The sequence below is a fragment of the Bidens hawaiensis genome, unplaced genomic scaffold (genome assembly GCF_021521415.1).
Source record: "Bidens hawaiensis isolate Kalapana, Puna unplaced genomic scaffold, B.hawaiensis_p1.1 tig00011466_1, whole genome shotgun sequence".
In the NCBI taxonomy this organism is placed as follows: Eukaryota; Viridiplantae; Streptophyta; class Magnoliopsida; order Asterales; family Asteraceae; genus Bidens; species Bidens hawaiensis.
Window position 1 is genome coordinate 659,558 of NW_027491894.1, and position 26,293 is coordinate 685,850.

General features: G+C 37.4%; 3 protein-coding genes across 3 annotated transcripts; all 3 read right to left on the minus strand.

Annotated features, from left to right (window-relative positions):
* Positions 1 to 3,813: 3,813 nt before the first annotated feature.
* Positions 3,814 to 8,726, minus strand: LOC143538073 (U1 small nuclear ribonucleoprotein 70 kDa-like). The gene is made up of 10 exons (XM_077031710.1): positions 8,513 to 8,726; positions 7,497 to 7,611; positions 7,327 to 7,406; positions 6,889 to 6,964; positions 6,739 to 6,803; positions 6,587 to 6,649; positions 5,205 to 5,286; positions 4,945 to 5,107; positions 4,727 to 4,792; positions 3,814 to 4,643 (listed from the first exon to the last, which is right to left on the minus strand). The coding sequence occupies exons 1-10, from the start codon at positions 8,609 to 8,611 to the stop codon at positions 4,019 to 4,021; spliced, it is 1,434 nt and encodes a 477-aa protein (XP_076887825.1). The 5' UTR covers positions 8,612 to 8,726; the 3' UTR covers positions 3,814 to 4,018.
* Positions 8,727 to 9,918: 1,192 nt separating this feature from the next.
* LOC143538074 (proline-rich receptor-like protein kinase PERK15) lies at positions 9,919 to 13,346 on the minus strand. Its single transcript, XM_077031711.1, has 7 exons — positions 11,684 to 13,346; positions 11,494 to 11,580; positions 11,260 to 11,330; positions 11,080 to 11,156; positions 10,842 to 10,989; positions 10,262 to 10,423; positions 9,919 to 10,109 (listed from the first exon to the last, which is right to left on the minus strand). The coding sequence occupies exons 1-7, from the start codon at positions 12,798 to 12,800 to the stop codon at positions 9,921 to 9,923; spliced, it is 1,851 nt and encodes a 616-aa protein (XP_076887826.1). The 5' UTR covers positions 12,801 to 13,346; the 3' UTR covers positions 9,919 to 9,920.
* Positions 13,347 to 18,802: 5,456 nt separating this feature from the next.
* On the minus strand, positions 18,803 to 22,533 carry LOC143538075 (zinc finger protein GAI-ASSOCIATED FACTOR 1-like). Its single transcript, XM_077031713.1, has 4 exons — positions 22,280 to 22,533; positions 20,731 to 21,127; positions 20,387 to 20,646; positions 18,803 to 19,826 (listed from the first exon to the last, which is right to left on the minus strand). Exons 1-4 carry the CDS (start codon positions 22,419 to 22,421, stop codon positions 19,084 to 19,086), a joined length of 1,542 nt encoding a protein of 513 aa, XP_076887828.1. The 5' UTR covers positions 22,422 to 22,533; the 3' UTR covers positions 18,803 to 19,083.
* Between the last annotated feature and the right edge of the window lie 3,760 nt (positions 22,534 to 26,293).

Below are 26,293 nucleotides of genomic sequence, written 5' to 3' on the forward strand. Positions count from 1 at the left end.
GTTCCTTGTCTTCATCATCGAGCTTGTCGAAGAACTGCCTGTACATCACTGTCGACGATGCGCCATTGTCAACGAGGGTGCGGGAGGTGATGTAGTGCCCCAGCTGGCTTTTAATGACAATGGGGCCTTCTTTGTTTGGGCCTCCCGGCACTCGCGGGAAGCGCACTTCTGCTTCCTTCCATGCGCATGGTTCGGTCATTGGTCTCTTTCTTCCTCTGACCTTACCATGGACCATGTTGATGCTAATGTCGACGGGCTTCCGTCCGTTACCCCTGTACCTGTTGTCGTTCCTTCCTCCCTTCTTGATAGATGCCACGAGGTGTGCGAGCCTCCCATCCTTGACGAATGTCTCGACGATGTCCCTCAAGGATGTGCACTCCTCAGTGCTATGGCCCTTTGTCCCATGGAAGTCACAAGACTTGCTTTGATCCGCATTGGGTTTCTGTCGGATCACTGGGGCTTTTGGCCATGGCAGTTTTTCCGTGGCAAATATCTCCGTGACGCTCTTGGTGAGTGGCGTCCAACGGTTTTTCCGGTTCAAAGGGTGCGTTTTGTCCCTTCCGCCAACCAGAGGGCGAGAGCTTGAGGGGGCGTCAAAGTTTATCCTTGACTGCCAAATACCTTGCCGCCTCTTTTTGTTTAGCCGGGCGGTTCTTACATTATTCTCCCTTGTCCTCTGCGTGTAGAGGTTTGTATTGTGGGGGAGATCTCTTCCCAGCTGTTTCTCTGTTTCGGCAAAGCGCTTGGCTGCCGTCATTATGGCATCCCACGTGGATGGCATACCGTCTTTACCCGTCAGAGTGCGGATGAGTTCTGGGTATTCAGCGCCTTGAATGAAAGCGGCGCGAACGAGGTCTTCACTGATGTTGCCCAGACTCACCTTCTTGGAGTTGAAGCGGGTGATGAAGTCCAGTAAGGATTCATCCTCTTCTCTGACACAGTTGAGGATCGTCCACTGCTCCTCAGTGTGTTTCCTCTGTTGACTAAACTGTTGACTGAACTTGTTCTGGAAGTCTGCCCAGTCATAAATGTGGTGGACCGGTAAACGGTCGAACCATGCTCTGGCTGCTCCTACCAGAGTCATCTGGAACATGTAGCACCACGTGGGTTCCGTCCAGTTACTGACGGTTGCCCCCGCAATGAACCTGTTCAGATGGTCATCTGGGTCGGATAGACCATCGTATGTGCCAATGTTGGACATTTGTTTGGCACTCCTCGGGGCGATTGCTTCTGCAATGTCCCTTGCAAATTTTGACCTTCCTGCGTTTGTAGCAGTAGGTCTAAAGGCCTTGGAGAAGTCACGCTCGCTTTTTTCTGTGACTGGTTGGAATGCTTCCCCAAAATTCCTTTTTGGCTGGGGATCCGTTTCCTTACGCTTCCCTTTCGCCCTATGGCGAGGGTTCGCGTCGGTGTCGGAGTCTTCCCCCTCGCCGTCTGAGTACTCGTACTCACTACTCATGTTGAGGTGCTGGCGAGTACTACCGAATTCCTCAGCTTGTTGGACTGAACGCAAGCGTTCGTCCAACTCAGCCTGAAATTCTCTTTGACGTGCCTCGGCCCATGCCTTCACTTGATCAAGTGTTTGGCGAGGGGCTCGAGGTCGTTTTTCCAGCTGGGCATCAGTGAATCCCAGTGGAATATTTACTCCACTTGCCCCTACATGAGTGACTGGGGTAGTGTTCGTAAAATGTATTTCACTTGCCCCAGCTTGGGTGGCTGGGGTAGTGTTTGTAAACATTGTGTTGCCGGTGTTTACCCCAGTGGCTGGGGTTGTGGTTACCGGAATTTCTCTAGTCATCTTGGAAGTTTTGAAAAACTGGAGAAAGATGTAGTTCTAGCTTTATGCACGGATGGCGCCAATGAAGAAACACTAAGTGACCCCGGGCAGATTATGGGTAATCTGGGGGCTAGGTAATGTTTCCCACGAAGGTTAGGTCCAGCAGAGTAAGTTGTACTTCAGGGAACCTGCAAAACAGACACCGTAAGCTCGTCACTGAGAAGGGGGGGTTCCTCCTTGTGACCACCCTCCGGCGTGAGAATCAGTCTATATTGCTCTTTGAATATAAAAGTATATGAATACTATTAGAGCAGTTATCAAGTAAGTTATACGAGATAGTAGATGATCTTACCATTCCAAGATATTGGAGTATTTATAGCCGAAGGTAGGTTTTCTAGAAGGTACAGCCGGCTGAATAGTATTCCTGTTCAACCAACAGTGGATTACGCACAGGCCATACTGGTTGGTGGGTAGGTTACAGCCAACAGTAATAAAGTCGGCTGCACTATTCCACCGACTGTAGACTATGCACGTCCCACTGACTGTGGACTGTACGCAGGCCATGCTGGTTGGTGAATAGGTTACGGCCAACAGTAATACTATTCCACCAACTGTAGGCTGCGCATGCTCCACAATGAGGGTTGGTGAGTAGGCAGCGGCTAATAGTGACAAACAGTACTAGAGGGTGGCCCTCCTCGCACTGTTGTCGGTGAGCTGTCACCCTGTGATTGGCTCATGGGCTGTTCTGGTCAGATCGTCTGTCCTATCCATACCTTGGTAGGTATGGTACAAAAGATCTTTCAGAATCAGACTGGCTCATTTGGGCGGGATTGTTCCCGCCTTGCTCATGCCTTCACGTGACTGCTGAAGTAGCTAGTGTCTTGTGCGTGTAGCCCTGCTGTCTGCGGGTAGCCTTCCCTGATGGCTTGTATCCGCAACTGCGGGAACAGGCGGGGTACTTCACCATTGGGAGGCTTTCCCTGCGTGTACAGCTTGCGTACTGCGCGTAAGATTCTATGAGCATGGTGGGTCCTGCGGGAGCAGATGGCCTTTGCGCAGACGTCCATGTTCAAGGTGAGTCTTGCGGGACCAACTGGTCTCTGCTGGGACCTACCTCTTCAGTGGTGTATGGGGCCCCTTATACTATATTTACACATTAAAATTTAAAGATTTCACACTTAAATTCGAAAAATCTACCATTTACTATTAGAAAGTCCTTTTGAGACTTTTAACAAATATATGAATAGCAAGCAACGAGTAGTAGAGGGTTACACAAGCAGTTGGTTACATTTAATTAATTTGTATAAAATTGTCAATATGCAATATGATGATGCACAAAGGGGGGCTGCGACATCAAACACACGCGTACAAAACACCGTGTCGCAACGTTGTGAACCGGGATGGGTCACATCACAGGTATGGAGGGAGTGATTTGCAAATATCAAGAAAAACTAGCCGTTGAATGAAATTAAACCCCTTACTAAACTAAAAGTAAAAAATTTAAATCAATACATGACGTTCCCTTGACCACTATTGCATTACATATGGTAGTCTATCTATAATGCCCATTCTTGCCGCCATCAATGGCTAACATGGAGGTTGCATGTCAGGCATATGGCTTTGAGGTTGAGTAATCCTCGGTGCTCCGCACGTAACTACATGTGCTATACTTGATCTTTTTATTTTTCTCTTTTCTCACAAATCAATAAACTTAATATTATTAAATAGCTTGTATATGAGAAGGATAAATATGTATTGTTTGAGTAAAAAGCTTATATGTCATGCCAACTAAACTTGTATTTGAGAAGAATGAAATGTTGTGATACATATTCAGAGTTTGAATAATATATATATGATCATGCCCAAGGGATTGAATCTCAATGAACAGTCACAAACGTTCTATCATTGCAACAAATATTTTTGAGCAAATTTGATTTGTGTGAATATAGTAAACTAAACTTTAGCATATGATATGATGGGCTAAAAACCTTATTACATGCAGGTTACATTTAAGTTTTGGTTTTATAACTTCGCAATAACATAAAAAGAAAATAAAAGAGAACACATTAAGATCACACACCCTTCAAGCATCCAAAAAATAGAAAACATAAACAACTAGGCAGTAGCAATCTCTTAAGAAATATCAAACATGTTCAACGCATATAAAATTTAACACGGAACATAAAAAACAATCCACTCAAACAGACCTGACCCAAACCACACATTATAACTTGAACCCCTTTAGTACTCGTACTCACGTGAAAGCGACCTGTCCGATTGCCTATACGAACGCCCATCATCCTTGTCATGTGGATCAATACTTCCTGGTTCATAGTTTTCTTCCTCCATCTGATAATAACGATCATGATCACGATCATGGTGATCATACCGTTCTTGATCATAGTAACCATCATAGCCTCCAAGATCCCTTTCATCGTCGACTCGCTTATCATCCCCATGCACGGGTTGATCATACATCTCCTCCGGGTCAACACGGTCATAGCTCTTTTGCCTATCCCCATGCCTGTCTCTCTCGTGTCGGTCAACCCGATCGTACTCGTAGTCATAGTCTTTATCACGTGACCGCCCACGGTCACGGTCCATATGGTCATCACCCTCCCGATCCTTGTCACGGTAGCGATCACGATCACGACCGCTGCGGTCACGACCACTACGGTCACGGTCGCGATCCCGGTGTCTATCACGGTCACGACCACTACGGTCTCTATCACGGTCTGACTTCCGGTCACGGTCCCGATGGTGCCTGTCTTCCCGATGTTCTCTATCTCTCGGTTTATCATGAGACCGTTCCCGAGACTTTTCACGTTCTCTCTCCTTAACTCTTTCACGGGATTTCTCACGATCCCTGAATTATTGCAATAATAAACATTTATAACGAATTGACCGTATATAAAGATATAATATTAAATAATTTTTATATAGTGTTACCTGTCTCGTTCTTCATGTGCTCTTGGCTCTGCAGATCGAGTGGTTCCCCCGGATTGCTGTTGTTCTCTGACCATCATACAAAACCATGTTGATATATTAATAAGAAAATCAAATCTTAATTTACCACTCTATATTCATTTGATCTTGTAATTTATAAGTTTATCAACCATTAATGCATTCAATTTAGTAATTCAAAATTTCACAGCGAAACAATTTACCTTCCAGAGTGCCTTTGGTTGACTACTTCACCTCCAATCCTAGTTATACCAAGCCCACCACCGAGCCTACGAGGTCGCCAATTAGGAACCGTTCTTCCACGTTCAACATCCACAAGCACCCGCTTATTATCTATCTTCCTTCCATCGGCTTGTTTATATGCAGCTATACATACAAATCAACCATCAGATACGTAAATAATGACATAGAAAGTATATGTGGCGATTTCAACTCGTTTACATATAAAATCTAAAAAACCAACCTTTCATATCGCGTGTATGCATGTATTCAATGAAAGCATATCCTCTTGGTTTGTTTGATTCTTTATCAGCAACCATGCGGACCTGAGACTCTTGCGCGTTAGAAAACAGAGCAAACGCATACTAACCCGTATCTTTCAAACATAGTATTATGTTATTAACTAGTATTAATCCAATCCAAGTGTGGAGTCAAGAAAAAGTTAGCAGTTATAAATTTAATAATCCTAATGCACGGCGGACAAGCACTAAGCCTCAATAGCCGTGCTCACCTTTCAATCAAATGCTTCGCAGGCAAGATGCATCATCACCATCACTTGCTAGAGTTGCACAACAATTTTGGACCATACTACCCTTTCCTTACCAGGGACTATTATTTATATAAATTGTTACTATAAATGATAGCTATATAAAATACCATAACATCTTCTCAACATTTGAAATGTTTTCGATAGGATATGCAGATTGCAGATGCTAAACTTTGAAAAGTTAAATTTCAGTAGCAAAAACCGCAAATACTGAACTTAGAAAAGAAGAGAAGAGAGGCACTCCCAATATGTTTTACCAAAAAGTTGTCGGTCTTCATTTGTTGCAAGACTTATTGGCCAAATGGCATACATCATTCATCTGCTCAAATAGGATACGGTACAAACTAAGGAGCACAAAGTACCTTTTACCTTGAAACTTACTATAGCTGAATGATGGTTACATGCTTTACTAAGATACCCAGAATCTTGAATTCTTGAAATTGTGATTTAACCAGAAATATAAAAGAGAGGAGAGAAACTAATAGGGTGGGTGGAAGATAGGCGATAATACCTGAGGAACTGGTTTCAGTGAACCTCCAACGAGCAAGAAAAGGTATATAACTTTCTCAAACTTACAATTTTGTTTGTACTAAGTACTAACCACTTAGACGTAAATCACATTGATAATGGAAAGTTACACTTACAATACCTTAAGTTCAACATTTCAGAAATCATATGATAACGGAGGCGACAGTTGGCAGACCAAATTTCTTATCATTCGTTATTACTATTTTGGTGTAAATGCTGAAACTGTACATTATAATCCACGTTTTAAGTTTCCATGAACAACGGTTTATTAAGGAGTTAAATGTTTGTATAAATTCTATTTATCAAGATAATCCAGTTACTAAAATATGAGTAAATCTGTCAAAACAGTTTGCTGGAAAATTTGTTCACAAGAAACATAGCTGGTCAGCAAAAAAGAAGTTATTTTTCTCTGAAATGCAAATTTTCAGAAAGGTTTCTGTCAGACAACAAGAAAAAAATGTTGCCGACATTATATAGCACAAAAAATCAAACCTCTTACCGAAAAAGGCAATAACCTTGAGCCCCTTTAGAGGGTACTCTACAAAACCTACCCGTTTGATGGGGCCATATGCCTCAAACTCCCTTTTTAGTTTGCTCTCAGTTGTCTCGTAGTTCTGAAAGTAAAAGATTATCAAGTTAATTAAATAAAAAATGAAATAAAGTAAATCCAAATTGTCATCAATGCAAAGGGCTTATTACTCACAAGTTTGGCAACAAACAATGTCTTGTAAGGATCTCCAGATATATTTGGGTCACTGTTGGGATCATCTGCAAAATAAAAAGACACCAATATTTAAGTCACATATTAACTACTAGTATATCAACTTAAATATAAACAAAAAAGCCTTCTTACATTTCTCAAGTTCCTCAGCAGCCTTTTTTGCACCTTCTTCAAGCCGTAGCTGGTGAATCCTAGCCTTCTTTTGACCCTGACTCACAAAAAAAACATAAAGCTGTAAATACATAGTTTAACCTTTACAACATCGTCCATACTTTGTTAAAAATACTCACATAAACATAAAACGATAGATGTTCATTAAAAACAAAAATCCCATGTTTTTGCTGAGGATTGCAAAAAGAGGCTTTTTGAAGCTTAAAGCCTTAAACAGGCTCATTTAAAACCTTCCCAGAACAAATAAACATAAACAAACTAAAAATCCCATGAAGTCATGATTTTCCCCATATTGTGATGTGAGCCACAATATCATGCTTTTAGTTTCGTTCACAAAAAAGTATATCAATCAATAAATAATTGCATATGATGAATAGCTTGCTAAATGCAACAACTTACAGGAGTTTCGCCCTTTTGAATAGGTGGAGCATATTCAGGATCAGTGGGCTCAGCAAAGTTGCTAACAAACTGCGCCATGCCTTTCAAACAAAAAAACAAATAAAACTTCAAAACAAAACCACATCAATGACACATAACAAAATTAGAATTATAAAGCATATAAGAAATACCTGTGTATGGTGGACATTTTCTCTTCTCTGGTGGTGGCTTATACTCCAGAGGAGGCCGTGGCTCAAAGAGCTTCAACAGATTATTAGTTAATCCAGTTGGATGACTTTGTCCAATCTGCAAAACACAAAGTATTAAAAGTCAAAATCAACTATTCACACAGAAAAACTAACATAACATGAATCTAAAACTGGAAAGCATCTCCAATCAAATTGAAATTAGTGACAAAACCTAACGTTCATCAATTCAATTTCACATCATCTCCACTCAATAACCTAAAACAAGCTATGCTTCACATCATCTCCGCTCAATAACCTAAAACAAATTATGTGAATCTAGTTCTCAATCAGAACCATAAGTACTATCAATAGCTAAAACTAAGAACACTGATACGAAGCTAAATGTTTTGGAAATAGAACTGGAAAGCAACATCAGTCATGCAAGCAAATTGAGGTTGAGGACAATCGCTAATGTTTATCATTTCAATTTAACATCATCTCCACTAAACAAATTATGTGAATCTAGTTCTCAATCAGAACCCTAGGTACAACCAATACCTAAAACTAACAACACTAATACAAATCACTACCTAATTTCAAATCCACTGCATAAAAAAACACATGTTCAACACCTATACTTCACTTTCAACCACACTAAACCAAAACAAATACCTAAACCACACAAACAAACAAATAATCAAAACCTAGGGCAACAGAAACACAATACAAGCAAACTTCAACTAAAACATAATCAAAACAAGTGAGTTATACATAGAAGAATATATCAATACACTCATGCAATCAACTAGAACCTAATGTTTATCAATTCAACTTCACATCATCTCCACTCAATAACCTAAAATAAACTACATAAAACTAGTTCTCAATCAGCACCTTAAGTACAAACAAATACATGTTCAGCACCTATATTTCAATTTAGATCACACTAAACCAAAACCTAGGGCAAACTTCAATTAAAACATATAAAACACAATTAAAACTTAAGCATCGATTCATACCAGCTTCATCTGCATAAGATTAGCACGATTCTGCTGCTTAGTGCGAGCCTGAACGGCGGCGTTGTTGCCGCGCATGAACGCATCGTTGTAATCCCCCATGCTTCCAGATTCAGATCAGAAACTGTTACGATTTCACCGTGATATCGGCAAAACGAACATCTACACCTGTGAATTGAATCGATTCGATTGCGGGTGATGATTGTGGCGGCGTAGATCGGTTTTGTTACCTAACGGTGGAACGAACGAGGGTTTTGATGATGATAGACGATAGATGTATGATGTTGGATCGGATTGGGTCGGGTCGGGTCGGGTCGGGTCGGGTCGAATTGTTTGGTAAACGGTTAGCCGAGATCCACCGGTTTGGGCCTTGTACCAATATTAAGACGGCCCCAATAGCCGATTGGACTTCGATATGGGTAGGTTTTTGAAAACCGCTCGGTTTTGGTTTGGTTCAGTTTGGTTTTGATTTTTCGGTTTAGTCATTTGAGCTTAATTGGCCTAAATTATATGGTTAATTAACAAAATAGTTGAGTATTATACATTTAGATTAAAATATTTTACTTATATGTTTATTAAATTTGTATAAATTACTAAAATAAAGTTAGGTTTTACAAAAACATAAAAGAAACTGTTGGTTTTTATTCCAGTTTAATTTTTCGATTATATATACACTCATAGGTGCCATTAAGCAATAAATAAATGAGTGAATTTTTATTATGTATTTATTTAAATATTTTAAACAAAGAAGAAGATATTATCAAATTCATGTTGTTTTTCATGTGAGGCCTTAGACAAATAGAATATATTATATACATTGAATTAAAAGATATGCCTTGCCTTAAATATCAATAACATGTTTTGGGCGTTGTGAATGAAAGTGACTTCCACAATTAAGCGTATCCAGATGAGATTATAACCAAGATGTATGACTACCTTGGAAGTTCTTACCGAGGCAACCAAAACCAAATATGTGAACTTCTTGTAAGTAAAACGAACAATATTGACTGATATGGGAGGTCGAATGTTATATCTGGTGCAAAATAGTTATTGTATTTTGTATTCAGGCCCCACCCGTCGATAATATGTTAAAGTTACAATTGTTTTATATGCATGAGCTTTGTAAATCAAGCTCATAAAGTTTTGTAAAGTGCCCTCCATTAATTGCATATATACTCCTGCTACAATGTTTTGGGTGTTATTGTAGAACTAATATAAATAATTCTGGCAAAAAACACACGTGCCACATTCTTGTTCCATTCAACTAAAAATCTTTGGCCCAATATTGATTTTGTGCTAACTACAAATGCTACATTACTCACTAGATTTGCAAAATCAACCTCATATGTACCGTAGTAGCGCCTAACAATCACCTTAGCTCTTAACATGTGATATCCAAGTTTACAATGTTTCATCTATACTGTCCGGAACTACCAATCTCGCTACCAGAAGATTCTTCGGTCGACATCACCATCTTTCTGAACTTAAGCATGTCATCATTGTAGGCTTGCGTGTCATAAACTCTTGATTCATTTGCGTCTGTTGTTTCCTTCTCATCCAAGCTATCTAATGATGCAATCCCTTCTAATGCTCTCACAATCTTTATTTTCATGTGAAATTACAATATTAATTAGTATGTTAACTTCACATCTACGATATATTGGGTGGGCCCGCCTAGTTCAGGAGGGTCCACCCAAAGCAACTCTATGTTTATGCACGGGTGAACAAACATACAAGCTACGAATAACTAACCTGGCTCATTTTAGGACGTCTCCTAGCCGAATGACGGACACCTGCCTCAGCGCAAGAAGCCATTTGTTCCATCTCGTTTTGATTATAGTTTGATTTCAAGCGTGGGTCCACAAGCTTGTTGTAGTCGCCATCTTCCTTCGCGTTGGCAATGAGTGGCCTTGCCTGATTTTCAGTTTTATTAGACAAGTAAGATAAATCATTCACCCTTTTATATATAAAATCTATAGGTGTCATATTCGACCAATTTATTTATAAATAAGTTGGTTTGGTTTATTTATTTTCATCTCTAACCAAGCGAGTATTTAATAAATAATAATAACTAAAAATAAACAAGTTACAACTAGCTAAAAATGTAATTTTAATGCATAAAACCTCGTATATCATTTTATTCTACAAACTCATCTTATTTTACTCATTAATTAGTTATAAAAAGTGTTTTAACTCGACCGAACCTAACAAAGAACTTCTCATTTAAACATGAACCCAATTTGACTTGTTACGTAACTCATATGACCCTTTTGCAACCTCGTATAAGATCATCAAAGTTGAGAAAATGAAATAAGTTGGTTGATATACTAACCCACTCTACCAAACTGTCATTCATGTATTCAGACTCGGGATCAATCGGCTTCCTTCCTGTCAAAATCTCCAACAACATGACACCAAATGAGAAAGTATCAGACTTCTCTGAAAGCTTCCCACTTGAAGCATACTCTGTAGCCAAGTACCTGTCATTTGTCCCATAAAGTGAAGAAAATTATTTGTAAAAACTAACAAAATTCGTGTAAAACTAATCATTTAAAGCATAACTAACTTACCCGAAAGTTCCCATCACACGAGTAGAGACATGAGTATTGTTATCGGTTGTGAGTTTAGCCAATCCAAAATCAGCCACCTATGTTTACATTCATGGCATGTCATGAACTATCAAACTAGACTTCAAATGTAAATGTCAAATGTCAAATGTCAAATGTCAAATGTCTTTTGTAGTATGTTACCTTTGCTTCATAGTCATGATCAAGGAGAATGTTGGCAGATTTTATGTCCCGATGAATGATCCTTGGATGGCCTGCAATAATAGAGGTGTCGGTTTCATATTTTTAATGCGCAAAACCTCGTAATTATTCTTTATTTTTTCAATGATTTGGATTGTTTTAATATAATTTACAAGTCAACCCGACCGACCCATTGTGACCCAAAACCCAACCCAATTACGAGTGTTTGTGCCGTACAATCTTCATGGAGATAAGCAAGTCCTTTGGCGGATCCAAGCGCGATACGCATTCTAGTTTGCCAATCCATAACCACTTGACCCTTTCCTACAAATAAAAGTATGGTTCATAATGCATGAACATGGAATGTCAAGTATTTTGTTTTGAACTTTTGGTGAGCATGTATTTATAACAAGTAAACACAACTCACCATGAAGATGGAACTCCAAAGTGTTATTAGGAACATACTCGTAAACAAGCATTCTCTGACCATCAATTATACAATATCCCACAAGTGAAACCAAATACCGATGGTGCACCCTACTAATGATCTCAACTTCAGCCTGAAATTCCCGCTCACCTTGCCCGCTACCTGATTTTAAGCTCTTTATAACAATCTCTTGCCCGTTAGGCAACACCCCTTTATGAACATACCCAAATCCCCCTTGACCCAAAATATTGTACTGGGTGAACCCTCCGGTGGCCGTTACTAACTCATCATATGAGAATTGATATTGGCTAAATGCCATTGGCATTTTCACTGATGCCACTGACGCTCTAGGTCCTAGAAATTCATCACTAGTGTTCATAGGAGGTCGTTGGGGAGATTGTCCCCAACCACCACCACCATTACCTACTTTGACCACATGGTCGGGTTTACCATAGTAGTAGGGTCCACCTACTTCTGGACCTTGTTCCGGAATATAATAACCTTTTCTCTTTTTCCTTTTGCATAAAAGACAAATGACTACTAGAGCAAGAAACACTGCAACAGCAGCAGCTATTCCTCCAATGATGATAGGAATATTGGATGCACTGTACTCTGAATTGGGTGATGATTTCGGGGCTGACTTTCGGTTTGATGGACTGGGTATCTTTCTAGCATGATCCGATGCAGATTTGTCAGAACTGTCCCCAGGGGTTGGAAGAATGTTTGGGGATGGAGGTGCATCTCGTGAAGGGATTGTACCCGGTGTTGGTGTAGAAGTGGCGCCAGGTGGGAGAAATCCTGGATTAGGTGGTGGTTGTACAGTGGGAGGTGGAGGGGCAGGAGGGGTACCTCCTGTATTGCCTCCATTAGGGGCGGGTGGGGGTGATGCATTAGGAGGTGAAGGGGCAGGCGGAGAATCCCCTGCCCTTTCACTGTCATTATCATCAGCAGGTGGTGATTTAGGAGGTGGAGGGGCTGGTGGTGTTTTTGAAGGCTTAGGTGGTGGCGGTGAAGGACTAGATGGTGGCGGTGGTGAAGAGTCAGGAGGCGGTGGCGACGAGTCTGAACTTGGAGACGGGGTTTCAGGGGCCGGAGCAGACTTGGGGGCCGGAACCATATATTAGAATGAACTTTTCCGGCCCTTTGAGAAACTCTGCCGGAAGATTCAAATATTCATTAGGGATTGTAACTTGTAACAAAATTCTTGATTTTCCTCCACCATGCAAATTTCAAACTACATATTAAAATAAAAGATCATACATCAAACATATGAATCATAATACGTATGCATGGAGATTGAAAACAAAGGATGGTTTTGTTGATCATCATCATGATCAAAATCCAAACTCCAAATTGAAGGAAACAACATTCATTATAGTCATGCATAATTTCCTCATTACACATTGCTATCTTGTTATTTGACGGGATTAAAAATTGTTAATCAAATATTATTACCTGAATTGAGATTACAAAGGAATTCAACAAAAACATAAGAGAGAGAGAAAGCATTCCAAATTTGTTCAATTAGAATCAAACGGTGTGTTTCCCCCCTATTACATTCCTACAAAAATGGTGCTAGATTCTTAGTTGCATAATATCCTAACCTAACACGTGTCATATGTTTTTCGTCATACCAAGATTTAGGCTACTCAAGAAATCACAATTAGGGTTTATTCGTTGCAAACTGATGACTAAGAATGTATAATGTATTACATATTTTTTTATTTCAAAGACAATTTAACAAAAAAACGGCTTTTTAAATCTGATTTCACACGATCCGGTTACAATCCGATCCGTATCGGTTTGGATTATTTCTATTGAAAACCGGTTTTGGATTAGGAGTGGTTTGGGTTAAACCAAGTTTGATTTTGCTGAATAAATCCGATATGCTAATTTTATAACCAATTTGATTTAGAAAAGAACAAATGAAAACAATGTTTAAACTTCTGTTTCATAATACATAGGTGCGGCAATTGTTGACATGCCACAAAATACGACTCATTTAAGAAATAGTCTGGGTTGACCCGTATAAAAACCGGTTGGTCAGTTAACCCGTTTAAGCATTAAAAAAATTATAGTTATATATTTATTTTTATTTTTCCATTTTTCATTTTTATGAAAATACACTTGCACTTTCCGATCTATTTTGTAGATTTTACTTCTTTTAAAGAACAATATTTATATTACTCATTTAGTCTACCGTCTCTAAATTATATCGATTTTGTTTCTAAAAACTCTTTTAATTTTTTTTGATAAACAGGTTAAACAAGCCTTGTTCAGGACGACCCTCAACCCACAACCTTGCCCCACTTAAAAAAAGAAAATCTCATTTTGCATGATATTAGTATATAAAAAGTTAAAAATATAGAAACATGATAAAAATTCTCTCAAATCTTTATATAATGAATCTTACCCTTTACATACATTTGGTTATTATTATTTTTGAATATGTATAACTAATAAAAAGAAATATAAATTTTTCATTCTAGAATTACCACTCAACATATATGAATTTTTACATTCTTTAATGTTACATGCATGTACGCTAAAAGAAATCTTATCAAACGATTTTGGTACTTTTTGTCTCATTTAGCATTTTATCTTTATAAACATAAAAACATTACAATAAGTTTGAACTCCTTTTTGTCCGTCAAAATGTAATTATAATTTATATTCGACAATCGACATCATAAGAGACTTTGTGTCCAACCTTCACACATACAAAATAAATTATACGTCCATGTGAAAACAAGTATTCTTATTCTTTGCTACATCTTTCATAAAAAATATATATAGCAAATTTTAAATATGCAGTAAAACTATTGACCTATTTTTATATACCAACATCCATCACAAACCTTTTGACAATTTTATTGAATAGCAACTTTCTCTTTTTAATTTTTGTTGTTCGAACCCAAGACCTTTGTAACCAGATGTTTTAAAATTTTGTCTTTTTGACACTTGATTACATATATCCGGACTAGCCTCATCAGTGTTTGGGTTTACAACCGGACAGGTTATGTATAACCCGTCCTACATCCCCTCTTATACAAAGGGTACCCTTTGGGGACTTTTTCCGTGAATCCCATTTATTGGACTGCCTCTTTCGACGAAAGTTCGTTATTCGAATCGAACTTGAATACCATGATATATAACGTACTGATTCGAATAACGAATTCAGATTTTGGTTTATTCGTATGATCATTAATATATTCGTATTTTATAACAATTTTTTGTAGCGTTGAATAATAACAAATTATCTTACATGTCTATATGTCGTCGACCAAAATCATGAAAATAGTGTTTGAAGTACGATAATATAATGAATGAGAGCTGGTGCCACCACATGAACCGGTGGCGGTCTTGTGACAACAACAAATTGATTTTTATCTTATATATAATAAACTAAGTCGAACGAGATCATGTTTCGACGTTATATTATACATTGAAAGTGTTCAATAATAACATTTGACATGAACTTAACTAGTATAATATATAATGTCACAAATCACAATACTTCTAAATTACCAGAGGATCCGATAACCATATAATTACAATCATAATAGCAATTATTATTTCATTCAAACAACAAAGATTCAACGATCAATAAACACAGTGTTCCAAATCTCCGAGAAAGCTTGCATGATCACACCATGATGATACCACGAGTTCAACGACAAGAAACACTCCAAAAGTTGCTTCAAATCACTCTCCTCGTACATTTGATTCTCGACAATCATCTCCATCATCGACTTCTTGAAATCCTCGTATGGCTTCTCCGACTTCTTTACCACCGCAAAGCTTTCTTTCACCTTCCCCTCTACTTTACACGACATAAGTTTCTTAAACACGGACAATCTTGCTGGTGATCCCCACTCTGGTGACACCTCACCATCTCCTCCACTGTTGTGTCCACTGGCGGACCTAGAGTGGAAAAAAAAAGTTAGTGTTATATATTAATGGCTTAAGGGGGTGTTTGGAATCCCTTATTTTACTTCCTTATAACTTTTCAATAAGTTAATAAGTTACAAAAGTGTAACTTATAGAACTTTTTCTCTCATAATATAAGCAATCCCAAACACCTTATTACTTTTCAAAAAGTTTATAAGTTATAAGTTGGTGAAAATAAGCAATCCCAGAAGCTCTCAAATCCTGTCGCTCTTCATGAAATTTTATGATTACCCCTATTAACTTTTGAAAATGACCACCCATAACAAAAAGCAAATTAGAAATTTATAAATGTTCAAATATATATTTTATGTAAATAATTAATCTTGGTTAAACACTAATAGAATTTTTATAAAACATTAACTAAGCCCTTTCTAACCCGAACCTGACCAAAAAAATTAATATCGAGCTATAGTTAACCGACCCACAAAATTTATATTAAAATTTCTGACCCCCATGAAAATATTTTCTGGGTCTACCACTGGTTGTGTACTCCAACGTCTGAAAAGCTTCTACGAGGTTGATCATGTTCTCCTTTGTCGTCCACGGAGTAACTGGTGCTAAACCGGTGGCTATAGGCTTTCGCCTTTGGTTTAGTGCAACGGGTTTTCTTGTTGTAGAATAATGGAACCGACAATGAGGGGAATTGAAAGGCGTTGAAGGAAGAATGGTGGGGTGTTGGTATTGATGGTGAATCATGCATTTTGCATGGTGATTCGCCGGTGAGTTCTTTGTGTCGTTGGCGTGGCGGAGAAGAGTGTTTTGTTTGGCAAGATTTGAAGATACGAAGGATGAATTTCACCATTTAGTATGTGTGAAATGGACAAGTGTATTCATCTAGAATATGAAGGTATATATAGGCCTTATGAGGGTATAATATATAGGGGTTGGATACTTGATTTCAACTAGGTTAAACTGATAACCGAATCGAGTTGAAACTGTTTAAAATCGAATGGAATTACATTTTCGGTTTTTGGTTTGGTTCGAATCCATAAACCCGCATTTGGTTCAAAATTAATAACAAAATAATAGTTATTTACCCGGTCCAGTTTCAGTATTAACGGTATTTTATTTAGCATATGCCAATGCATGGTAAATAATGGTAAAGAAAACAAAAATAAAAAATTAATGAAAATAGTAATAAATAAAAAAGTTATATTTGATCAAAACCGAACACAACCAGATTTCGGTTTGACCTGAAAAGATTTTCAAACTGAATAAACCAAAAACCAAACTAATAAACACCCATAGATATATGATATGTGGATGGCATATACTCTTTAACCAGTAAACAACCATTGATTCTATTTCATAAACACAAATTTCGATCGATATTAGATACACCATCAAGTACTTAATCAACCAAGGATTTAAATTCCATATGTCCCATGCGAAATTAGAGGTACTTGTGTAATCCTCTAACCTAAAGTTCAAGAATTCAAATCATGCGGTATTCAGGTTTTGTGATAAGAGTAAAACTCGCGTCATTCAAATAAAAGTTTATATTATACATGCAACAATGTTTAAATTTTTTTTAACATTAACTTTGGTGTAATCCAGTATTTGAGTATGGCCTGACCGATACTAAGTAGTGTGTTCGATCTAATAATCAGTACATACATATAAAAAATAGAGAATAGAAGTTATAAAAGGTACAATTGGATTGATAGAAAACTAGTACACGTACAATTCAGCTCAACTTTTCATTGAAGGGTCGACTCAGTTGAAACAAAAGCTCAACCTAGTACTTTGTCGTTCTCCATGCACCTTCTTGATGAATGATAGGTTACCACTTGTACGTACCCTACCATTATTACCCATGTCAAGTGTTACAACGAGTTATAATATTAAATAAATATTGTTTCCTCTTTAATAATGAAGCAAAAGAGGAGATACTGAATTTAGATTCAAATATTACGAAAAGGAATATTAAAAAAAAGTTATTAATTGTTATGAACTTATGGTTAAATGTTTGTGTGTGTTCACATAACATACGAAGGATGATTCCTTTAAAACCGAAAATGCATGTTAAGTGTACGAATTAACTTCTAGTCGTTGATCTCATCACATGATCTACGAATGAGAAACATATATCTACATGGAAAAACAATAGGCTGATCCTTCAAACGGGAATTTTTTTTGTCAATATCTTTATAACGCATGAGTTAAAATATAAAATCTCTAATGTAACATTTGGAATCATTTCACAGTCTTAATTATTTGTATTCTCGACACTTCTATAAAAACGAAGAAGAAAATTTAAAACTGCATATCAGCGATGTAGCTTAGGGTCGAATCCCTCTGTTTTCGGTTCATATAATAGATATATTTTTTCATGATGAAAGTTTAATTCCCAACAAGAGGCTAGGCCCCTTCTCAAAATAGCAAGAGGCCCCTGCCCAACAGTTCCCAAATGAAACTAACGTGCATTCTTGTAGTTGTAAATTTTTTTAGTACTTTTCTTCTGTTTACATTGAAAGTTATTTTTTGTTACTGATTCTTTCAGTTAAACTTATTTAGTTAATTGCTTTATTTTTTTAATTTAACTTGATTGTTTATGTTAAATGATTATTGAAATAAACTATAATATTTATTTTCTGTGACCCAACTTGTCCATTTTAACGTGACCGATTTGTTTTTATATCAATATAATCTAAAACTTTGTACACGTGTATATGACTATATGTATAAACTTGTATATTAATTGCAAATTTGTGTATATAGACTAGAAACATAATAAAAATAAATATAAAGGTGATGATGATGATGATGATGATGATAATAATAAGAATAAGTAAACAATGGATGAATTCTTTTGAGAAAAATCTTCAAGCAAATGATGAAGGTATAGTTGATCATTGAGTGTTAGTTCATTTTATTTTATTTTTTAACGTTTATCATAAGTTTTTAAGGATTGGTTTTTCTATGTTAGCAAAATCTATATTTAGTGTAACACCACCTAACGATGGCCGCCCTACAAAAAATCATCGGTCCACCGCCATTGCTGCCTTCGACCACCAAGGAGACATCAAGTCATCAACCATTCTGGCTGCATGCATAATCAATGTCCCTGAATTCACTTCCAAATAAAGATAAAAGACTAAAAAAAAGTCAACTTTCAAAGAGAGAAGAAGCATTGCCCTGAATGCTCTATTTGCAAGTTGAAATGCAGCATATTATTAAAGCCAGGCATATTTTTCATTTATATAAAAACTAAATAATATAAAGAATCTTAGATGCAGAACACAGGAATAGATAATATCAAGTAGGCAGAGGTTGATTCCTCCAAAACAGCCAACTGCTAAGCAAACTGAGAGATCCAGAGAGTCCCATAAACATTTTTCTTCTGGATATAATTATATAAATAAAATAAAACAATAATTTTCATCAAAACAGTAAAATAATCCAATAATATAAACTACTTCCTAAAGAAAAAAGTTACCAAGCTTGAGTTACAGCTGAGGTCCCATGTCTTTTCCAGTGAACTCGTTGCCACCGCCGCCTCTGCCGCCACCATGTCCAGTGAACCCATCAAGACAGCCGCCAATGGAAGTCATTAGAGCCGACAGACCACTGGTTGTTCCGCCACCAACTGCCATACCCAACCCGAGAAAATCAAGAGTGGCAAGCTTAGGCCCGTATACAGACGGAGTCCCCATCATGAGTTCTTGCAAACCGGGCCGCCCATCAAAGCCCATCCCGAGCCCAAGCCCGATAGACGGACCTGAAACCGAACCACCGTCTGTGTCATCACGTTCAAGCCCGTATCCTCTAAGTAACGATGCACCAGACGCGGTTGCGCCCATCTGAGCCGCCTTCTGAAGTAATGCTGTTGCTGACATGGTGGGCTGAGGTGGCGGCCCGTATTGTCCAGCTGTTCTGAAATTGGTTGACAAGCATAGTGATATGGGTTCTGGAGTTGTTAGCGGGAGTGTAAGATCGGGTGTTTGTGTCGGTCGGGACATGGATTGGATAAAATCTTTGAATCCAGTTGTTTGCGGTTGTGGTTGCTGTTGTAAACTTTTGGGTGTGGTTGATGATGCAAATAAGCTAGCAAATACACTACTACTTGTGCTTCCTGTATTGGTTGAGCTGCAGCTACCGCTACAGCTTCCGGTCAACCCTGCCACCAATGGTGGCAGGTTTTCTACAACAGGTTTCGAATCATGATTCATGTTTGAACTTTCTGGCAAATCTGCAGGCAATATGTACTAAATTGAATCTTTAAATGAAATAATTGGGTTGAATCTCATTATTATTATTAAAGTATATAAAGAATAAATTACCATTTTCGTCTATGTAGTTTGGTCACTTTTACTACTTTCGTCCATTTTTACTTTTTATCCACTTGTTTACTATAGGGTTTCAAAAATTTGACATTTTCATCCATCTCATTAACGGCATCCAACTTGACCGTTAAAGGTCGTTTAAATGCGGGGTATTTATGTCTGTTTAGATGCTTTAATTTAGAGTTTATAGGAAATTGGATGAAAGTGGCGAAACTGATCAAACCCTAAGAACGAAAATGGTAGTTTACTATATAAACTCTAAACTAAAACACCTAGAAAGATATAAAAACCCCTCATGAAACTGACCTTTAACGGTCAAATTGAATGGTGTTAATGAGATGGATGACAATGGCAAGTTTTTGAAGCCCCAGAGTGACCAAGCGGAAAATAATAAAATGGACGAATGTGCGAAAATGACCAAACCACAAGGACGAAAATGGTAGTTTACTTGTATATAAAGTTATACCTGGAGAATTTGCAATGCACAAAACTGAAGATGTTACAGGCACTGCAGGAGTGGTGGGCAGTGGTGGTGGTGGAGGAAGCGCTAGTAATGGTTGTGGTGGTGGCGACGATGAAGCTGTTGAGGTTGATTGTAGTGCTGAGTCTGTATCTTGAAGCTTATGGTCTTCATCTATCTTGGGAGTTTCATCTACAGGCTGACATTTAGCACTCTCGACGGCTAATGCGTCACAAAACGCTCTGTGTGTAATAAAGCTATCCCGCCTTCATATAAACAAACAAAATGTGAAAAACACGTGTTAGCAAATAACAAAGATTTTAATCTTTTAACAAATATGAATATCTAACCTTGAAAACAAAGTTCCACAATCACATTTATACTCTCGGGTTCCACATATCTTCAAATGAGCTTTCCAATCAGACTGAACCGCGTATTTCTTTGAGCACTGCTCACATGTCCATTTCTTCTCACCATGCTTCCGACTGTAGTGCTTTTTGATCCCGGTTAAATCACCTAATGCGCGTTTGGAATCATGATGCACACATGATGGCTCGGGACATACGTACACTCTTTTCCTAATCTCATTGGTTGTCCTCAGTTTAAGCTTCCATGGTAAATTGTGTCCTCTTCTATGGAGTTGCAGGTTTTGGTCTCTCTGAAACCCCTTATTGCAAACTTCACACACAAATCGATTTGTCGCCATTAATGTTTTCGGAGATAGAGCTATCACCTCTGCACCTGGATCTATATGTTGAATATTTAAAACATTAATAAATCAACTTGATTTAAGGTTCGATTTCTACACGGAAAGCCCTAACCCTAAGATTCCGATAAGTATATGCTAAAAAGGTGATCGTTGTTTTGCTTAAACCAGCGTGAAATAAATTGTTACTGGGCTGTAAACGAACTGAACAGATCAAACAGAAGAAGGCTATGTTTTTGTTCACTCGTTAAGCTTTTATCAGACACACGAACGGTTCACGAACACCTAACCAAACGGAAATTCTCGTTCGTGTTCGTTCATTAAGGAAATCAACTTGTTCATGAACTGTTCACGAACACTAACGAACGAACACAAATCAACAAAAACAATTTTTTTTATTTCGTTAACCGAGAATGGTCAATGTCAATGGTTCGATCTGGCTACCAAGTTTGTGTTGGTGTTTTTTTAACATTCATATGCATATCTTAATTTACATTTACATATAAATTAATCACATAATACTCATATATAATTTTTGTATTATATTAAAGTTAATAAATTCGCTTTAACCTTGTTCATTCGTTAAGCTTTTATCAGACAAGCGAACGATTAACGAACAACTAACCAAACGCAAACGGAATTTCTCACACGAGTTCGTTCATTAAAGAAAACCAACTCGTTCGTGAATGGTTGACAAACACTAACGAACGAACACAAATCAACACAATGTTTTTTTTATTATTATTTGGCTAACCGAGAGTGGTCAGTGCAACAGTTCGGTTTCAATGGTTTGGTCTATATGTTAGTTTACATATAAATTAATCACATAACTCTCATATAAAACTTTTGTATTATAGTTAAAGTTAAAAAAATTAGCTTTTATCTACACGACAAGGTTAAAAAAGTCATTAAAGAATACACAAAACCTTTAACGAACAAACATAAACAAACATAAACGTTCACCTTATCAAACGTTCACGAACACAATTAAACTTCTTGTTCAAGTTTGTTCATTTATTAAACAAACGAACAATTTTCCGAATTAGTAAGATTTAATCATTAATCACTAATCTAACATCCAACTACCAATAAAGGCAACCAATTTAATAATAATATCCAGAATAATAATAAACCTAATTAAAGATTCAAACTTTAACTAAATCACAATACTATACTATACTATACTATACTACCTGGTGTGCCGGCTAAATTTCGTTTCCGTTTAGCCGGTTGTTCTGCCGGCACCGGCGTCTGATTGGCCGGAGAAGATACAGTAGCTTCGCCGGAAACTTTAGACTCGTTAACCGCCGAGGAGTTGTCGAATTCAGTCGTCATGAGATTAATAATATTATCGTAGGGTTTCAAAAGAGTACAAAGACAAGGGTTTCAGACATTAGCCCCAAATCTTTAGGGCTATTGATTGAATCTCAGAGATATATACAGATAGATCACTAGAATCTCATATTAAAAAGGAAATAAATCAATAATAATAATAATAATAATTGGATTTTTTTAACATGTTGCAGCGGTGCATTAATGCGCATTCGGTTGCTATGAGTTAAGTGTGTTGCGATACCGACATCTATTAATGAAGAAAACATAGCGGCACTAGTATAAATAATAATAAAAAAATATAGTTTCTGATGAAAGCCACGTGAAGTCAGATGGTATGGATTAGTTTCGTTGCGATGCATGCGATAAATCCAAGATTTAATTAGTAGACACCTAGAATAGTTGTGTGGTTTATAACACAAAGAAATACCTTACTTAAACTCGGAATTGTGACGATAAGTCAATGCGAATTACGTTGGTTTCAGTTGCGTTTTTTGTAGTACCAGTCATAAAATAAAAAAAATTATATATTTAAAGCAATAAAAAATTGAATGATATGACACATGTCATTCAATTAGACCATCCACATATACTGCAAAGTGTACAGGTTTTTATTTTTTTTTTATGGCTTACCAACTCAACTATGATTAATTGATGCTAGCCTTCTCTTTTTCTTAATTGGTATAGATTTACAACATTTCATTTTGATAAGATATGTTATTATGTATATTATTAAATTTAACTTTTGTTGTTTTGTTGTTTTAACTAGCCGTGTATTACACGAGCTTTATCATAGTAACCAAAAAAGGATCTGCAACACCAAACTCTTTTATTTATCTATATAAATAACTAGTTTTTATCCTTCGTATTACGAGTGTTGTTTTATATTATTTGTTTCTAATATGTATTTATTTTTTGAATTATTATTTTTTTTATTGTATGAAAGTTAATAATACAATTGTGGTTTGATGATAAATTGTTTCACAAATAAATGAGATGTTATAATCCGGTTTAAAAGCTATATGAGTTTGATGAGACCCAAGACCCGTTTATTTTATTTATTATGAAATTGGTTTTTTAATTATAAATAACATATATCTTTTTTAAATAAATCATATATTAATTTTTAATATATTTATATCAAATACTTAGTGAGATTATTTTTAATTAAATTAGATGTTATAACCCGTTTAAGAAATATATGGGTTTGATGAGACCCATACTCGTGAATTCAGGTTAAATGCATGAGAAACCTCAATTTAAAAATCAAGCAAATCTGGTGACTCAAAAAAAAAGGGGGAGCGATCACATCGCGACACATAGGATTTTTTTGGTTTCGTTTATATATATTGTAGATAATAATTATATTAATATTGATAATGAAGTTGAAATTAATTTGGTGGAAATATCTAGGAAGAGAAGGTAGCAAAAATGTAACACCCCGACCAAAGGCGGATTATACATCGGGGCGCCACATATTGTTTCATTACTCGTGACACTATTGGGTGTCAATATTTAATAAATATATTCATTCACGCATGCGCAACGTATACATAAGATATAAATAAACCAACATAAATCAATATATTATAAATCAAAATATTCGAACAGCAATAACTTGTCTTGATACATTTTAATTCTAGGTCCAAAAGTAAAAACGTCCTACGTGTCCACAAGCTCCCAAAACAGCTACTGCAAACCTGAACATGTGTTAAAATAAACGTCAAACACTTGCGTGTTGGTGAGAAATCAAGTTTAATAGATAATCATAGATAATCACAGTAAATCTGCGCGCAACACGTGTATGTCTAGAGTTTAACAAGGGTGTAATCAGATTGTGATCAAGCCTAAGATAGTTCATAGATCATAGTTCAATCCATGCTCCCAATTGAGCATAAAAACGAGAAACATCTGTGCAAGTGTAAAACAAGAAAACCGTAATCGATAGGTCTCCCGTGTTCAACTAATGGTACCAACGGAACTGCGGAATAGGCCGAACAAAGCGGTTAATGATACACACATACAAATAAACAGCCAAGTAAACGTCCTCAACACATGGGATACTGCGCGACTAAAACTCATAAACAAGTTTAAGACTCTAAGTTTGTATGAACACATGAACATCCCAAAACATTTAAAATAAAAAGGGATTAGGTACGAGATAACTCACTTGATAAAGATGCGATGATAGATATGCAAGAATCAACTCTTAAACAAGCAAAGTTAACCTATAATTAAAGATTATTGTTTTAACGATCTGTTTTAAGTCTTGATTATAAGTTAGCATAATTAGTAAGTAAACTATTATATATAATATATATATTACCGGAAAAGCAGGAAGAACAAGGAGGAAGACGGAGGCAGAGAGGGAAAAGGGAGGAAGAGATAATAAGTGTAGTGTGTGTAGTGTTAAGAAAATAATACTATTATTTATAGGAAAACCCTAGGAAACATAAATCCAGAAAAAGGGGAAAAGGTTCCAAGACAAACAGAACAAGACAAAACAAAAGATAACAAAAGATATGGCAGCTGCAGGGGGCAAGATAAAGCTGTCAGCGAACAGTAAAAAGGCATGGGCAGTTCAGATAAAGGTACTGGTCAAGCATGGCAAAGGCAGATCTCAAAAGATTATGTCAGTCACTTTTTCTACCAACCAATGGGGTTGGTACGCATGCTGCGCCGAAAGTAACTATTCAGACATTAGATAGGTTAGGTCAACAGCTCAGAAGATAAGACAACACAAAAGCATACAGGCTGGATAAAACAGAAGACTAGACTTAAGGGTCAAGCGCGAGAAGGCTGAGTGTGCGAGCGCGAAGGCTGGCACAACAAACCTTAACGCGTCGCGGGAAGAATCACATTTCTTAGCGCGCCGCGGGAGGAACTAAAATTCCTAGCGCGCCGCGGGAAGAACTATAATTCTTCGCGCGTCGAGGGATGAACTACGATTCTTAGCGCGCTGCGAGAAGAACTACAAATCCTTAGCGCGTCGCGGGAAGAACTACATTCCATGCGCACTGCGGGAAGAATCACAAATCCTTAGCGCACTGCGAGAAGAACCTAGAATTCAAAGCGCATTGCGGGAAGAACATTCTTAGCGCGCTGCGAGAAGAGTTCTCTTCACGCATCGCAGGAACAAGATGTCTTCACGCAGGCTTCCGTGTAAGGAGTCTGGCGCGTGGAGCTGCGCAGACAACCTTAGGCGGGAAGGAACAAAGGACAAGCAAAGAGTTAGAAGGGAAACAAGGCTTAAGGGCGGGACGGCGACAAGAGGGAAAAGAAGGCGGAAAGAGAGGAGAGGGACGGGACGGCGGAAAGAAAAAGAGAGAGAAAGAGGCGGGAAGGAAATATATATTATTATTATTATTAAAAGTAAAATATAAGTATAAATAAATACTAAATCATAAAAGAAAGAGATCGGGTCAGAGAAACGGGTACCTGGGTCGGGTCGGATCGGGGCAGATGTCACAAAAAAGTCGTCATTTAATGAATTTTCAATGGGATTGGGTTTTGAAATGGGTAATTTGGGAACAAGGCAAATGCCATAATTTGGTTTTAACCATGGTTAAGATAGAATAATGTCTTGTGGTCTAAAAGTCAAAGTGCTTTTGGTTTTGGTTTTGGCCTTTTTAGTTTTAGACCAACAAGCACGTGATGTATCACTATCATGGAACATTTTCTATTGGGTTTGTTCCACCATTTAAACATGATAGATCAAGAGGGGAAGAGAGAGAGGATGAAGGGTGTTCGAAATATCGGGTCCGATGTGTTTTGGAGATGGAAATATCGGATCTGACGTGTTTTGGAGATGGATTGGCCAGAGAGGTGAAAACAAAGAGAGAGGTTGAAGGGTGTCTGGAATTTCGAACGGAAGC

What these genes read in the sequence shown, in the direction of transcription:
- LOC143538073 (XM_077031710.1), bottom strand. Translation starts at nt 8,611, where the DNA reads ATGGGGGATTACAACGATGCGTTCATGCGCGGCAACAACGCCGCCGTT. An exon ending in TTCAAAAGGGCGAAACTCCT is followed by an intron (nt 6,965 to 7,326) that starts GTAAGTTGTTGC and finishes TTTGTGAGTCAG; the next exon opens with GGTCAAAAGAAGGCTAGGAT. An exon ending in GCACATGAAGAACGAGACAG is followed by an intron (nt 4,644 to 4,726) that starts GTAACACTATAT and finishes GCAATAATTCAG; the next exon opens with GGATCGTGAGAAATCCCGTG.
- LOC143538074 (XM_077031711.1), bottom strand. Translation starts at nt 12,800, where the DNA reads ATGGTTCCGGCCCCCAAGTCTGCTCCGGCCCCTGAAACCCCGTCTCCA. An exon ending in ATCATGACTATGAAGCAAAG is followed by an intron (nt 11,157 to 11,259) that starts GTAACATACTAC and finishes ATGTAAACATAG; the next exon opens with GTGGCTGATTTTGGATTGGC. An exon ending in CGTGTGATGGGAACTTTCGG is followed by an intron (nt 10,990 to 11,079) that starts GTAAGTTAGTTA and finishes GACAAATGACAG; the next exon opens with GTACTTGGCTACAGAGTATG.
- LOC143538075 (XM_077031713.1), bottom strand. Translation starts at nt 22,421, where the DNA reads ATGACGACTGAATTCGACAACTCCTCGGCGGTTAACGAGTCTAAAGTT. An exon ending in AAATTTAGCCGGCACACCAG is followed by an intron (nt 21,128 to 22,279) that starts GTAGTATAGTAT and finishes TTCAACATATAG; the next exon opens with ATCCAGGTGCAGAGGTGATA. An exon ending in GTGCATTGCAAATTCTCCAG is followed by an intron (nt 19,827 to 20,386) that starts GTATAACTTTAT and finishes TATTGCCTGCAG; the next exon opens with ATTTGCCAGAAAGTTCAAAC.